The sequence below is a fragment of the Tupaia chinensis genome, unplaced genomic scaffold (genome assembly GCF_000334495.1).
Source record: "Tupaia chinensis unplaced genomic scaffold, TupChi_1.0 Scaffold000097_1, whole genome shotgun sequence".
Classification (NCBI taxonomy): domain Eukaryota; kingdom Metazoa; phylum Chordata; class Mammalia; order Scandentia; family Tupaiidae; genus Tupaia; species Tupaia belangeri.
Genome location: NW_006159559.1, coordinates 10,240,683 through 10,253,369, shown reverse-complemented (window position 1 = coordinate 10,253,369; position 12,687 = coordinate 10,240,683). Strand labels below are relative to the sequence as shown.

General features: G+C 39.1%; 2 protein-coding genes across 3 annotated transcripts in view; one reads left to right on the top strand and one right to left on the bottom strand.

The window, feature by feature from the left end:
* Window positions 1–2,627, bottom strand: part of ORC3 (origin recognition complex subunit 3) — a 74,653-nt gene extending 72,026 nt beyond the window's left edge. For both annotated transcript variants that reach the window (XM_006143411.2, XM_014585888.1), the window contains exon 1: window positions 2,565–2,627. In XM_006143411.2, coding sequence (XP_006143473.1) covers window positions 2,565–2,588 — 24 coding nt within the window. In that variant the 5' untranslated portion in view covers window positions 2,589–2,627. The remainder of the gene's footprint in view (window positions 1–2,564) is intronic.
* A 126-nt stretch (window positions 2,628–2,753) lies between these two features.
* Window positions 2,754–12,687, top strand: part of RARS2 (arginyl-tRNA synthetase 2, mitochondrial) — a 74,633-nt gene continuing 64,699 nt past the window's right edge. The window contains exon 1 of the mRNA XM_006143410.3: window positions 2,754–2,834. Coding sequence (XP_006143472.1) covers window positions 2,799–2,834 — 36 coding nt within the window. The 5' untranslated portion in view covers window positions 2,754–2,798. The remainder of the gene's footprint in view (window positions 2,835–12,687) is intronic.

The following is a 12,687-nucleotide window of genomic DNA, read 5'->3' as shown; positions in this document are numbered from 1 at the left end:
TTTTTTTTAGTTTTCCAATTCTATGGAAAATGAAAGAAGGAAATAAATAAAGCTTAAAAAGCTTATCTCATGGGATAAGCAAATGGCATAATGGTTTAATGGACTTCCACATGGTTGACTGTGGTTTGAGTCCCAGACTCAGCAACTTCAAACTCATACCAGGCACACACGTGTGCACGACCAAAATCCTAGCAGAGAATGGAGAAGGGACCACCCACCTCAGGGACTGATTTCTTGCTTTCTGTCTCTCTGGAAAACTCAAATACCCTATAGGAAAAATCTCTCTCTCAAAAAAAAAAAAAAAAGCTTACTTCAGGATAGTGCTAAAGAAAGACAGCTGTGCAAATATAAACGGGCCATTTGGATTACAAATTTCAAATTAAGAATTGCGTCTTACCTATTTTTATACCTGCAACTAGTAGAACTATGTGAAAGGCAATACGTATTCAGTAAAGGCAAAGAGACATTAAAGGAGTAAAAAATGAAGACTGCCCAGATTAGGTCCTGGCATAAGGCAGTGATAGTAATATGATTAATCACTTTGAACTCTGTCAAGTGATGGTATTTGAAATGGAAGAAGTCTAGGAAAAAGGTCGATACCCAGACAATATTAGGAAAGACAAGGAAAATATTTAGATAGGTTAAAAGAAAAAAGTTAGCAGTTCCATGAATTCCTGAAACAGTCCTTAAAGGGCCTCTTCGTTCTTTCTTTTCTTTTCTTTTCTTTTCTTTTCTTTCTTTTCTTTCTTTCTTTCTTTCTTTCGTTCTTTCTTTCGTTCTTTCTTTCGTTCTTTCCTTCCTTCCTTCCTTCCTTCCTTCCTTCCTTCCTTCCTTTCTTTTTTTGTTACTACAGGGCATGTGTGCACCACAGAGAGAGGGAAAGTGAGAAATCATTTCCCAGAGGGATGGCCACTGCAATCCCTTCTCCTCCATTCTCCTCTTGGGATTTTGGGAATGTACCCAAAAACACACCCAGCATGTTTTCAAGCCACTTGGCCCAGGACTTTGAAGCAAAAGTTGGACATGTGGGATCCAGACACCTTAACCACCACACCACTAGCTGGCCAAAGGTCCTTTTCTGTGTAAGGTCCACTTCATAATCACCTCAATACAGACATTTCAGTTATAATGCCAGTAAAGATTTTCTTTAAAAAAAAAAAAATCTGCATGATACACGCATGCACAAAAATAAGTATAAATGCATCCAACAGGATTAGAGAACAGACCACTCAAAATCTTTGATGCTTTATAATCAGAAAAATACAGAACTGTTCCAATCCTGATAAAAATCCTAGCAAAGTTAAATCTCTTCTGGCACTGACATCCAGCATCACAGGCATGTCAGTCCTTTGTAACCTTAAATCCTAGAGTTTGTATTTTTTTCTTTTTGACATGTAATCTTTAAAAGCACTGGTTCTCATAGACCATTTTAATCAAAATTTTAAAATACCTCCATGGTATCACCTTCTTCATTAATCCATTGCTTTAACATAGGGAGAAATGTCTTCGCAGCTTCATCTGCCTTTTCAGCTTCATTAGATAGCTTAACTTCAGAGGCTTCCCAGTGCACATACAATAGAGCTAAATTCCAGAGCAGTGCTATCCAACATAACTTTCTGTAATGCTGGAAATGTCTTATATATCTGTACTAATATGGTAGCCATGGCCACATACAATTATTGATTATTGGCTAATCCTACTGAAGATCTAAATTTTTAATTTTATTTAATCTTACATTAGCAAAGTTCAAACAAACAGTCACATGTGGCTAGTAGCTACCACTCTGGATGTTCCAGGGTTTACCTTCTTACCAGCCACACTTTGTCTTGCAGCCCATTCATCTAGGCAGCTTCCCCTCATCTACATTTTTATTCATTCTCATTTTTCATCAACGATTCCTCTTTTTCTCCACTCTCTGATTACACTGACTTTTACATTCCTTAACTGTGTCACTGTTTTTTGACTTTCTGGGTAAAAGAACATACTCTCTCTACCCACATCCCCTGAATCCTCCGCAGGTTGAACTTTTACTCACTTTTCAGATCTTAAGTCAAAATGTCATTTATCCAAAAAGCCTTCGCTGACCTCTGGCAATCGATATTATTAAGTTCCTCTCACTCTTCTGTTCTCTCTTGGAACTTTTCTCCTTGCTAACACCTCACAATCTGTGACCACCAGTTTATCTGTGTGTAATGTCTTTCATAAGTACAAAAACGGAGTCTATTTTGTTTACGATTGTATCTCGGTACCTAACGGCGTGCTTGATGCACAGTAAATATTTGTAAGACGTCAAAAAGCCGAGACCGGGACACATCTTCTAGGCATCCGAACTCCATAAACCAGAACTTAAAAAGCCTCCTAGACTCACCACAAGGCAGATCCCCGCCCTTGTTCCCAAAGGAAAGTTGGCCTTAACTGGACCTGGCGCAAAGGCGCCTTAGTTCAGTCCGCGGATCCCTCCCCTCGAGCCAGAGAACTGGCGTCCACGTGACCTCCGCTTCATCCCTTCTTCAAAGATGAAATGGACGGCAGCGGAGCTCTAGTGAGCGCCCTCCCCTACGTACCTTGGACACAGAGGAGGTGGCCATAGTTCCAGCTGCCCGGCAACTCCAGTTGCACTCAGGAGTTCCCGCGCGCCTTCGCGGCAGCAGGGCAAAGGTTAGTGGCGAGCCATGCGGCTCTTTGATTGGTTGGCATTGCCCTCTGGGGCGGGCTTCCGGCGTGTGGAGGCGGGGCGTGCAGAGGTGGGCGGGGTGAGGCCGGGACTTGGGGCCGCGGAGCTCTTTCCGGAGGCGGACATGGCGTGTGGCTTCCGCAGGTCTATCGCCTGTCAGGTACGGAGCCCAGGGCGTACAGGAGGGCGCCGGCAGAACCTTGAACACCAAACCCGGTTTACCGCTGCAGGCCAGTCCTCAGTCAGCGAGAGGGCAGATTCCTTAGTATCTTGTTTGTTTCTGCCACCTCTTCCCCTCTTTCGGTCGAGCTGTCTGAACCCCAGAGGCGAACCGTGTGGAGTCGGGGATGCGATCGAGATCCGTATTTCAGGGAGAACAGTAAACCTTGAAAGACTGTTGCTCCTGTCCTTCCCACTCCATGGATTTGTATGCATTACCTGGGTGAAAAGTCATTAGGCTATGATTAGACCCTTAGAAATTAGAGTTCCTTAAACTTGGTGAAGTTGCTTGTAAATCTGAATTTGCATTCGAAAGGATCCAACCTAAAGGTTGGTTGTTGCTCTTACAGTCACTTTCTCAACTTGTCATGAAATTGGTTTTGGTAAATCCTGAAGATACAGGAGATACATTAGACCCTGGTTTTGGTTTTGGGTTTAGTGTTTTTTTAATTCACAGTTATGTTTGAACATACTCTCCAATGAGGAAGGGAATAAAAAACTGCAATATTGGAGTCGGCAGGTGGCATGGTGGTTATAGACTCTCCACAGGGACGCAAGCCTTGGGCCTGGTGACTTGCGTTCTCACTTTCCCTCTCTCTCTTTCTCTGTCTCCTTTTGATAAAACTGGAAATAATAATAATAAAGTTCTATAAAATAATTTTTAAAGCACTACAATATAAATGTAATTCATCAAAAATTTTTAAAAATCCAATGTAACTCATCAAAAATTTTAAAAATTCATTAGCTAGTTATGGAATTTTGCAAAGAAACTTTCTATGGTGGTCTTAAACACATTTCCTTTTTGTTAGTGGACGTGTTTTGCTTGGTATATAATTTACCTTAGCTCATTTTTATAGTGGAGAAATCCTTCTGCCTTGTCTTTATGCTTATATTAATAGATGTCTAACATGCCCTGTCTAATGTACTCCCCACTCCATATCACTAACACCACTTTTTGACAAGACAAAGCTGAGTTTATTGCTTCCCAGGGTAAGAGAGAACACCACCTCAACAGTTTTGGTAATGTTTCAAATTAGGAAGATCAGGTCAGATTTTTCTGGAGAATTTTTTTTCCTCTTTCTTTCTTTATTTTTAATTTTGCTATAGGGCATATGTGTTGGCCAGAGAGAAACAGACAGAAACAGAAAGAGAAAAAGAGAGAGCGAGAAATCACCTCTGGGGGGGATGGCTATACAGCAATCCATGATCCATTCTTCCCTCGGATCTTGGGCACGCAACACGTGTGGCCTGCATGATGTTTAAGCTGCTGGGACTAGGCACTCTCACCTCGCAGTTGGCCTTGTGAGATCCACCACCCTAACCTAACCTCCAAGTGCTACCTGCTGGCCCAGATTTTTTGGAGATTTGAAATATTATTTAAAGCTGATCTTTCAATGGCAGAGAGTGGGAGAGGTTAGGGGGAGATGGGTTGATTAGGATTGGATATGGATTTTTTGAGAGAGAGAGATTATTGCTATAGGGTATGTGTGCTTGACAGAGAGAGAGAAAGACAAAAAGGGAGAGATCATCCTCTGGAGGGGGATGGCCATGCCACAGTCCTTTCTCCTCCATTATTCTTCTGGAATTTGGGGCATGCACGCAACACGCACCAGGCATGAGTTTCAAGCCATTGGGTCCAGGGCTCACACTGCAGTCAGCCATGTGGGAGTCCAGAGACTTAACCATGGTGCCATCTGCTGGTCCCAGGATTGGATATTGATCTTGATGTAACAGTTTAAGATGGAAAGTGAAAGAAAGAAACTATTGATGCTTTCTACTGAAAAACTCATAGATTTTTCTGGAAGTTTCTGAAATTAACTATCAGGTTATTTGTACAGGAGTCCCCTAGAATAGTAAAATTATGTTAATGAAGACAAAGAAATTAATAAAATATTGTTAATGGGGGCCAGTTGGTGGTATGGTGATTTAAGGTGTCCAAGCTATGTATAGGAATAGATGGTTGCCATTCTCAACACAGGCCAAAATACTGTCAAGATCAGAAACACATTTTATTTAGTTTTGCAAAGGCATTATTTTTCCTGTAAAGAGGGTAAGGTGAAGGACAGACCCCCCCTAGCTGATGGGTTAAGGGAACTGGATCCCACATAGCCAGTTATTGTTCAAAACACAGATCCATCGACTCAAAAAACATTCTGGGAGTGGGTCCAAAATGCAGATAGGATGGAAAAATGTAGAGAAGAGATTGCAGTATGACCCTGTTCCATTGGGGGATGCACTTGCTCTTGCGCGCGCTCGCTCTCTCTGGCAAGTACACATGCCCTCTAGCAGTAAAAAACAAACAACAAAAACCACAAAGAAGTAGAAGGTAAGGTGGAGAACCAGAAACTAGTATTTATCGAGTATATATATTGTTTTATTTTATAGTCACATTTAAGCCCATGTCAACCCTGTAATATCAAAGTATTGACTTTACTATAAAATCTAGCAAATTGACATCCAGAAGATTAAATAATCTACCAAAGGCCACATAATAAATAAATTGAAGAGTTGGCTTATGGTCAGAGATGTCCAACTTCAAAATTAGCTCTTTCCTATTCACTATGCTTGTTTAGTTTGTGAAGACAGGAAGTACAATCTTTTCACTAGATAGAAGCTAGTGGATTTATAAGACAATATATTTGTGTGTGTGTGTGTGTCTATATATACATATATATATATATATGCAATATATATATATATATATTTCTGTGAATATAGTCATCGAAGGATGATCTAAAACTTAAGGAGAAATAAAAATATGTAGTTCTTAGTACCTTTATGAATGAGGATCCCTTTGCTAGTCAGAAATAAAGGAATATGTTATGTGCAATGGCACATGCCTTCAGCAAACTTTGTTAAATGAGTCTACAGTTTCCTAGGCATTGTCATCAATCCCAAAATAAAAGTGAGTAGATTATGACTGATGCCCTGGAATGGCTTCAAACTAGTTTGAGAAACACATAAGCAAGTAATTGCCATGCAGCTATATCCACTATAGCGGAAGCATGTGCAAAGTGTGGAAAGGGTGATACCTAGGCTCAATCTTGAAGGGATGTAGGTAGGAGTTTGCCATATGAATAGGATGAGAGTTTGGGAATGAGTAGGGTATTCTAAAAGGAGCATTTACATAAACATATGGAAACCATGGATATTCATGGAATCACAGTATTTGGGTATGACTGAAACTTAGTGTACTCTTCTGATGTATTACTTCAAGAAGTCCTGTTGATTCTATCTTCAAAATATAACATGAATTTGCTCACTCTTCTTCATTGTTGCTGTCCCTCTGTTCCCCATCCTGAACCAAGCTACCTTTATCACCCGCTGTTGACTGCTTACAATAGCATTCCCCATTGATCCATTCTCCATGTTCAAGAAGCGTAACTTCTAAGGCCCAGCCTTGGTGGCACAAACAGTAGAGTGCAGCTGCACGGTGCTGGAGGCCCTGTGGGAGGGCATGCATGTTTATGCTGGGAGGCTTCAGGGCTGAGGAGATGACCAAGGCAGAAAGATGCTGTGAGTGTGTCTCTTTCTCTCTTTCTCTCATTTTATGGAAATAATAAACTTTAAAAAGAAAAGAAAAATGACTTCTAAACTAGATCGGATCATATGAATTGTCTTCCTATATTGCACAAACTTCTACCAAAATCTTACCTTTCTCCAATCTCAGCTTATGCCACTCCTTCAGTATGCTTTTGGCCCCAATGTTTGTTTCTGCTTTCTAACATAACAGGATCTTTCCATCCTCTGCCCCCCAAAAATGCATTTACACCACGATCCTTTATGCAAGATGAAAGTTTCACAGACAAAACTTTTAATGTGTAGGCATTTTTTTCTACTCAGTACTTCATTTTTCAAGAAATGGTGATTGGAATTCACTGAATTTAATCCTAATTGGCAATCTGTAGTTTGAAAAGTAAGTCCAATTGTTCTCCATCTTGATACCTGGTTTGCTTCTGTTATAACGAATGTAAGAGGTAGTAATTATTTTGTTCCTTTGTTTTTCTTGTTTTGGTGTATGTTTTTTCTAAGGTTTGTGAACATGGTTTTTCTCTGTTATTTCTCAGCATCAGCAAAGTGCCTGGAATATCAGATGGGTTTAATGAATAGTTGAAGAATAAATACCAGGATACCTGTTTTGTGATGTAATATCAAATTTGCAGCTTCACTGAATGAGTTTATAAGTTTAAAGCTGTGAGATTATATGGTACTAGTTGAAACGATTAAAATTTCAACCCCACCCACATGGACCAACTCTTGACAAAGTAGCTAACCTGTCAGCTATAACCTGATGGTACTGATTCCAAGTTTACAGGATAGTTGCAGGGATTAATGATGATGAATATAATAGCTACTATTTATGGAATATCTCCCTTGTACCATGCAGTGTTTTACTTAACTTTGTAGGGCTGTTATTAAGATTTAATGAGAGGGGCCAGGAGTTGGCATGGTGGTTAAGGCACTGAACTACCACAGTGCTGACCACGGTTCAAGTCTTGGACTGGGTGGTTTAAAGATCACGCCGAGTGAGTGTGCATGCCCAAAATCCCAAGAGGAGAATGAAGGAGAAGGGATTGTTGCATAGCTATTCCCCTGGGCAGTGATTTCTCACTTTCCCTCGCACAGTCTCTCTTGTCTCTCTCCAGCAAGCACACGCATCCTATGTCTAAACCTAAAAAAAAAAAAAAAAAAAAAAAAGATCTAATGAGATGATTTTAACAGAAAGTGGTTGTTAGTATCAGGAACTGTGGAGGGTCTGTGATTATACCCTACAGCTTAGCCTACCACAGTTCCATTGATAGAGGTAGAAAACATGAGACCTCTGGTTAGAGAAAAGGCTTTTATTATTTGTAGCAATAGCAGCACTCAGCACCTGGGCATTGGGGGTAGGAATCATAATTGCCTCTGTGTCAGGGAATAAATGGTCGGGGACTGCTTGCAAGCTAATTAAAGTGCTTTCATAAAGCATGCTTTGGGAGCCGAAGATTCTATTATACTAGAATCTCTTATCTCAGGTTCCCAAATCTAAGACTTAGAGTGTGGTTAGTATTAATACATTGTAAGCACTCAGTATATTTTAGCCATTATTATTAGGTTGTTGGAAAGGTAATGACATATTTTCCTATGTGAAAATGCATCACGACCTTTTCAACAACCCTATACATTATTTGAGGGACACAGAAGTGGAGGATTGTCTGTTGATAACATGTATGATATCTTCAATTGGACTGATGGGAAGTGTGATCATGTCGGGTAAATTCATTTTACAAGCTGTAATGATGTACAGTGATTGAAAGTATAAAATAAAATAATAAAATTAAAAAATAAAAAGCAGTATGGCTCAGATATGTAACTTCCTGTTTATCTAATTTCATGTAGAGCTAAAGCATTCACCTAGGGTAATGGCTGACAGTTAGGGCCCCTACAGCTCTGGGGTGGTAGTACTGAGAAGAGGAGATTCAAATTACCCCACCCTCAGAGATTCTAATATATCACAATAATGGCTTTTACTTCATGCCCACAGTATACCAAATATGTTTAAGCACTTCGTTTATATGACTTCATTGAATCCTAATGACAGCCTATAGTTAAATAATCTTCCAAATTTTATAGATGAGGTATAAAAAACTTCTAAGTCTGTCAGAGGAAAAGCTCGACTACAACCTGAGTCTTCCACAGTCAATGTATTTTTCTCCTTGATTCCTTTCCTCTTACTCTCCCCATCTCCCACTCTCTTTCCACACTGTCTCCAGGATCTGTAACCGTTTTCATCTATATCCTCTAATCTTAGAGTGTGGACAGTTGGTATATGTTAAGTGGAGACATACGTTGTCTCTCTTTCATAGCCTGGTTTGTTTCACTTACAGTAAATCTTCTATATTCTTCCAATTACTATCAAATGCCACAATCTTATTGTTATTTATGACTAAGTAGGATTCCATAGAGTATATGTGCCACACTTTTTCTTTTTTCTTTTCTTTTTTTTTTTTTTGGAGAGGTTTTTGCTACAGAGTGCGCTCGCCAGAGAGACAGATACAGAGAGACAGAAAGCGAGAAATTACCCCCCCCCCAGGAGGGGTAGCCCCGCCACATTCCCTTCTCCATTCTCCTCCCAGGATCTTGGGCATGCACACACACGCACCCGGCGTTAGTTTAAGCCACTGGGTCCGGGACTTAGAATGTGATCGACTACATGGGAGTCCAGTGACATAACCATTATACCATCTGCTGGTCCCTGTGCCACACTTTATCAATCCATTCATCTGTTCATGGACATTTTGGTTGTTTCCATGTTTTAGCAATTGTGAATAATGCTGTAGTAAACATAGATGTGCAAGCACTTTTCCAAGTGAACATTTTCCTATCCTTTGAGTAAATACCCAGGAGTGGAATTGCTGGATCATATGGCAGTTCTATTTATAAGTCTGGGAGGAACTTCCATACTCTGTAGAGAGGCTATATCAATTTAATTCCCACCAACTCTGTAGGAGAGTTCCTTTTTCACCACAGCCTTACCAGCATGTATCAATTTTTGTTTCTTTAATCTTAGCCTTTCTGACTGGGGTTAGGTGGTATCTCATTGTGATTTTGATTTGCATCTCCCTTATGATAAGAAATGCTCAGCATTTTTCCATATGTTTTTTGACTATTTGTTTTGAATTCCTTAAAAGCATTTCTAAAGTTGGGATATGGTAAAGAAAAAATGTTTCTTGTTTTTGCAAAAATAATGCTGACTCATAAAGAATTAACCAATACAGAAAAGTACAAAGAAATAAAAGAAAAAACCCACCTTTATAAGTAATCATCAGTTGACTTTTATTTTTAGATATATTTCTATGTAGCTATAAAGCAGAAAATAAGAAAGAAGAAAAACTAGATAGAGATATTTTTTACAAAATTGAGCTGTGTTATAATGAGTTTTTATTTTTTAGGATTTTTTTAAAGTTATATGATGGATATGCCCAACATACTAAAAGTATATCAGTATTATGAATCCTCATGTATCCATTTCCAAAATGCTTCTTTAAATAAAAAGTGTTAAATGTAATTTTGTTTGAATTCAACAAAAGAAAAGGAAGCCAAAGTGCAGTTCAAAGAATTATTAATGTAGTTTCTAGTGAGAAATTCACAGATAAGGGATTGCGAAAAATAATACATTTTGTAGTGTTTTTCTTTTTTTTCAGTCTTGATATCTCAGATTTAAGTAGTATGAACCCCTGCATGAAAGATGAGGATATTAGCACTTTCACAGTTAATATAACTTTCTAGTAGTGTTACCGATTTGTGTTCAATAACTTCAAAGTGTTAATACTTGTAGTCTGTTTATTAATCAATCATATCTGTTCTCTTGATTCATCTCTGTAGCTTTTAATAAGTGAGATCAAGTTAGAAGCCTTGCTAAATAAGGCTGCTCCATTCTCCTTAACAGATTTGTGTCTTTTCTTAGCTGTCACTTTTTAAAAATAGATTATTTATTTAATTCCATTTGTTATTTATTTAATTTGATCAGAGAGAAAAAGGGAAAGTAAGAAAGCAACCACCTGGTCCAGGATTCAAACTGCTGTGGGCCATGAGGGAATCCAGCAGCCCCAACCACCATACCACCGGCCGGCCCAGCTGTCACTTTTAAAGCTTGTGACTTTGGGACTTTCTCTTATATATTTGCTGGTGGAGAACCAAACCATCTACCTTCATTCCTGTCTGCTTGCTCATTTTTCAATCTAACTTTTATATGTTAGGGACATCGATTTTTCTAAAGTCGTACTATCTTGTCCTTGATTTTATTTCTTTTTCTCAGATTGTTTTAATCTTTGTTCCTTAAAAATCTATTTATTCTGATTATCTTACCCCTTCTGTGTCATACTTTTATTTTCAATTATGACTTTTCCTTTGTGTTTCTTATTAGTTCTAGGTCTATGGTAAAAAGGTTTGATCACCAATGTCTTCATTTAATTTTTAGACGCCCATTCTAATCTCACTGTCTTGCCTCTCTTCATCTTCTCTCTCAGTTCTTGTTTACTGTATTCAATCTTTAATAAGTTCCAAATCCTGAAACATTTGTGAAGAATGGCTTTGTATTCACTGGGATATATTTTTCTTCTGGTCACAGTTGGGTGATCTGTTGGATCCCAGATTCTTTCCACTCTGCCTGTCTCTGTATCTTTCAGTCATGTCCCTCTCTTCCTCCTTTCTCATTTTCTTTCTTTCAGTTTGCCCATCTGTGATCTTTATTCTTGTTCCCGTTCCTTATGTTTGACAGTTCTGCCCAGATTTTCTCTGTGTTCACACATTGTGAGGCTTCTTCATTCTCCAGGTCAGATTTGTTCTTGGCTAACCTCACTTTTATGTTTACAAAAATAGAAACTAGGGAACCAGCAGTTAGCACAATGGCTATGTCGCTGGACTCCCACATAGTCGACCGCAGTTCGCGTCCCGGACCCGTGGCTTAAAACTCACGCTGGGCGCATGTGCGTACGTGCCCAAGATCCGAGAGGAGAATGGAGGAGAAGGGATTGCGGCGTGACCATCCCCCCTGGGGGGTGATTTCTCGCTTTCTGTCTCTATGTCTCTCTCTGTCTGTCTGGCCAGCGCACGCGCCCTATAGCGAAAACCTCTCCAAAAAAAAAAATAGAAACTACAGGTTCCCACTCCGTTTTTGTTTCTCTCTCCAATAGATTGAGGTGAACTGTGCCTGTACACACTTATTCTTGCACTCTAACTTGGCATATTACAGTTTTACTAACTAGCCCTGATACTTTTCCATCTTCCTGTAAAAGTTCCTTCTCTGATTCTTATTGTCCATACAAAACACCATATCAAGGTTTATTCCTTGTCATTGGAAAACATATTGCATTTCCATTGGGGAGACCCTCGGCGTGTTATCTTAGAAACTGTACTTACATTAGAAAGTGTAGGAATTCACTTCTCTTGGGAATTCTGTCCCACACAAAGAGAAAAAAAAAAGTTGGAATCCATTCCATTTATTTCTCTCCAGATTTGGGATATTAATGAGAATTGTTCATTCATCTCTATGGCTTCAGATATACCATTGTCACGTTAGGAGCCTTGCCAAAAGGAGTTGCTTCATTCTGCTTCAGAATCTGTAGTATTTTTCTTGAGCTATCACTTTCCCACTTTCTGACTTTGGGCTGTGCCTGTCCTGTATATTCGCTGCCAAAGAACCAAACTATTTACCTGTTTACTACCTCTTTCTTTCCTTACCTTTTCTTTTCTTTAAAAAAGAAGAATTTATTTATTTATTTATTTATTTATTTGCCCAGAGAAGAGAGTGTGCGTGAAAGAAAGCAAGGTGCCAGGTCCAGGACTCAAACTGTGTGGTTGGCCATGTGCCTTAACCACCACACCAACTGCCCGCCCCCTTACCTTTTTTTTTAAATTGGATATTGAGTGGGAGTTGGCAAGTGGGAGATTATGTGAAGAAGCCTTCATTCCACTGTTTACTCTCTTTGGATTTTCTTTTTTAACTTTTGAAAATATATACATAAATGTTTGTCATCTTAACCATTTTTAAGTGTATAGTTAGTGACATTAAGTATGTTCATATTGTGCGCAACGGTCACCACCACCTATATGCAGACTTCTAACATTTTGCAAAACTGAAACTTTGTACCCATTAAACAATAACTCTTCATTCTCCCTGGATGCCTTTTCCTTTCTTTCTTCATTTATACTGTGTAAAGATTTTTCTGTGCCTTTTGTAAAGCTACTACTGAAACTATTTTGGTATTCATATCTACATGTGAGTAAGATAACATGGAGTTAGAATTACTTTT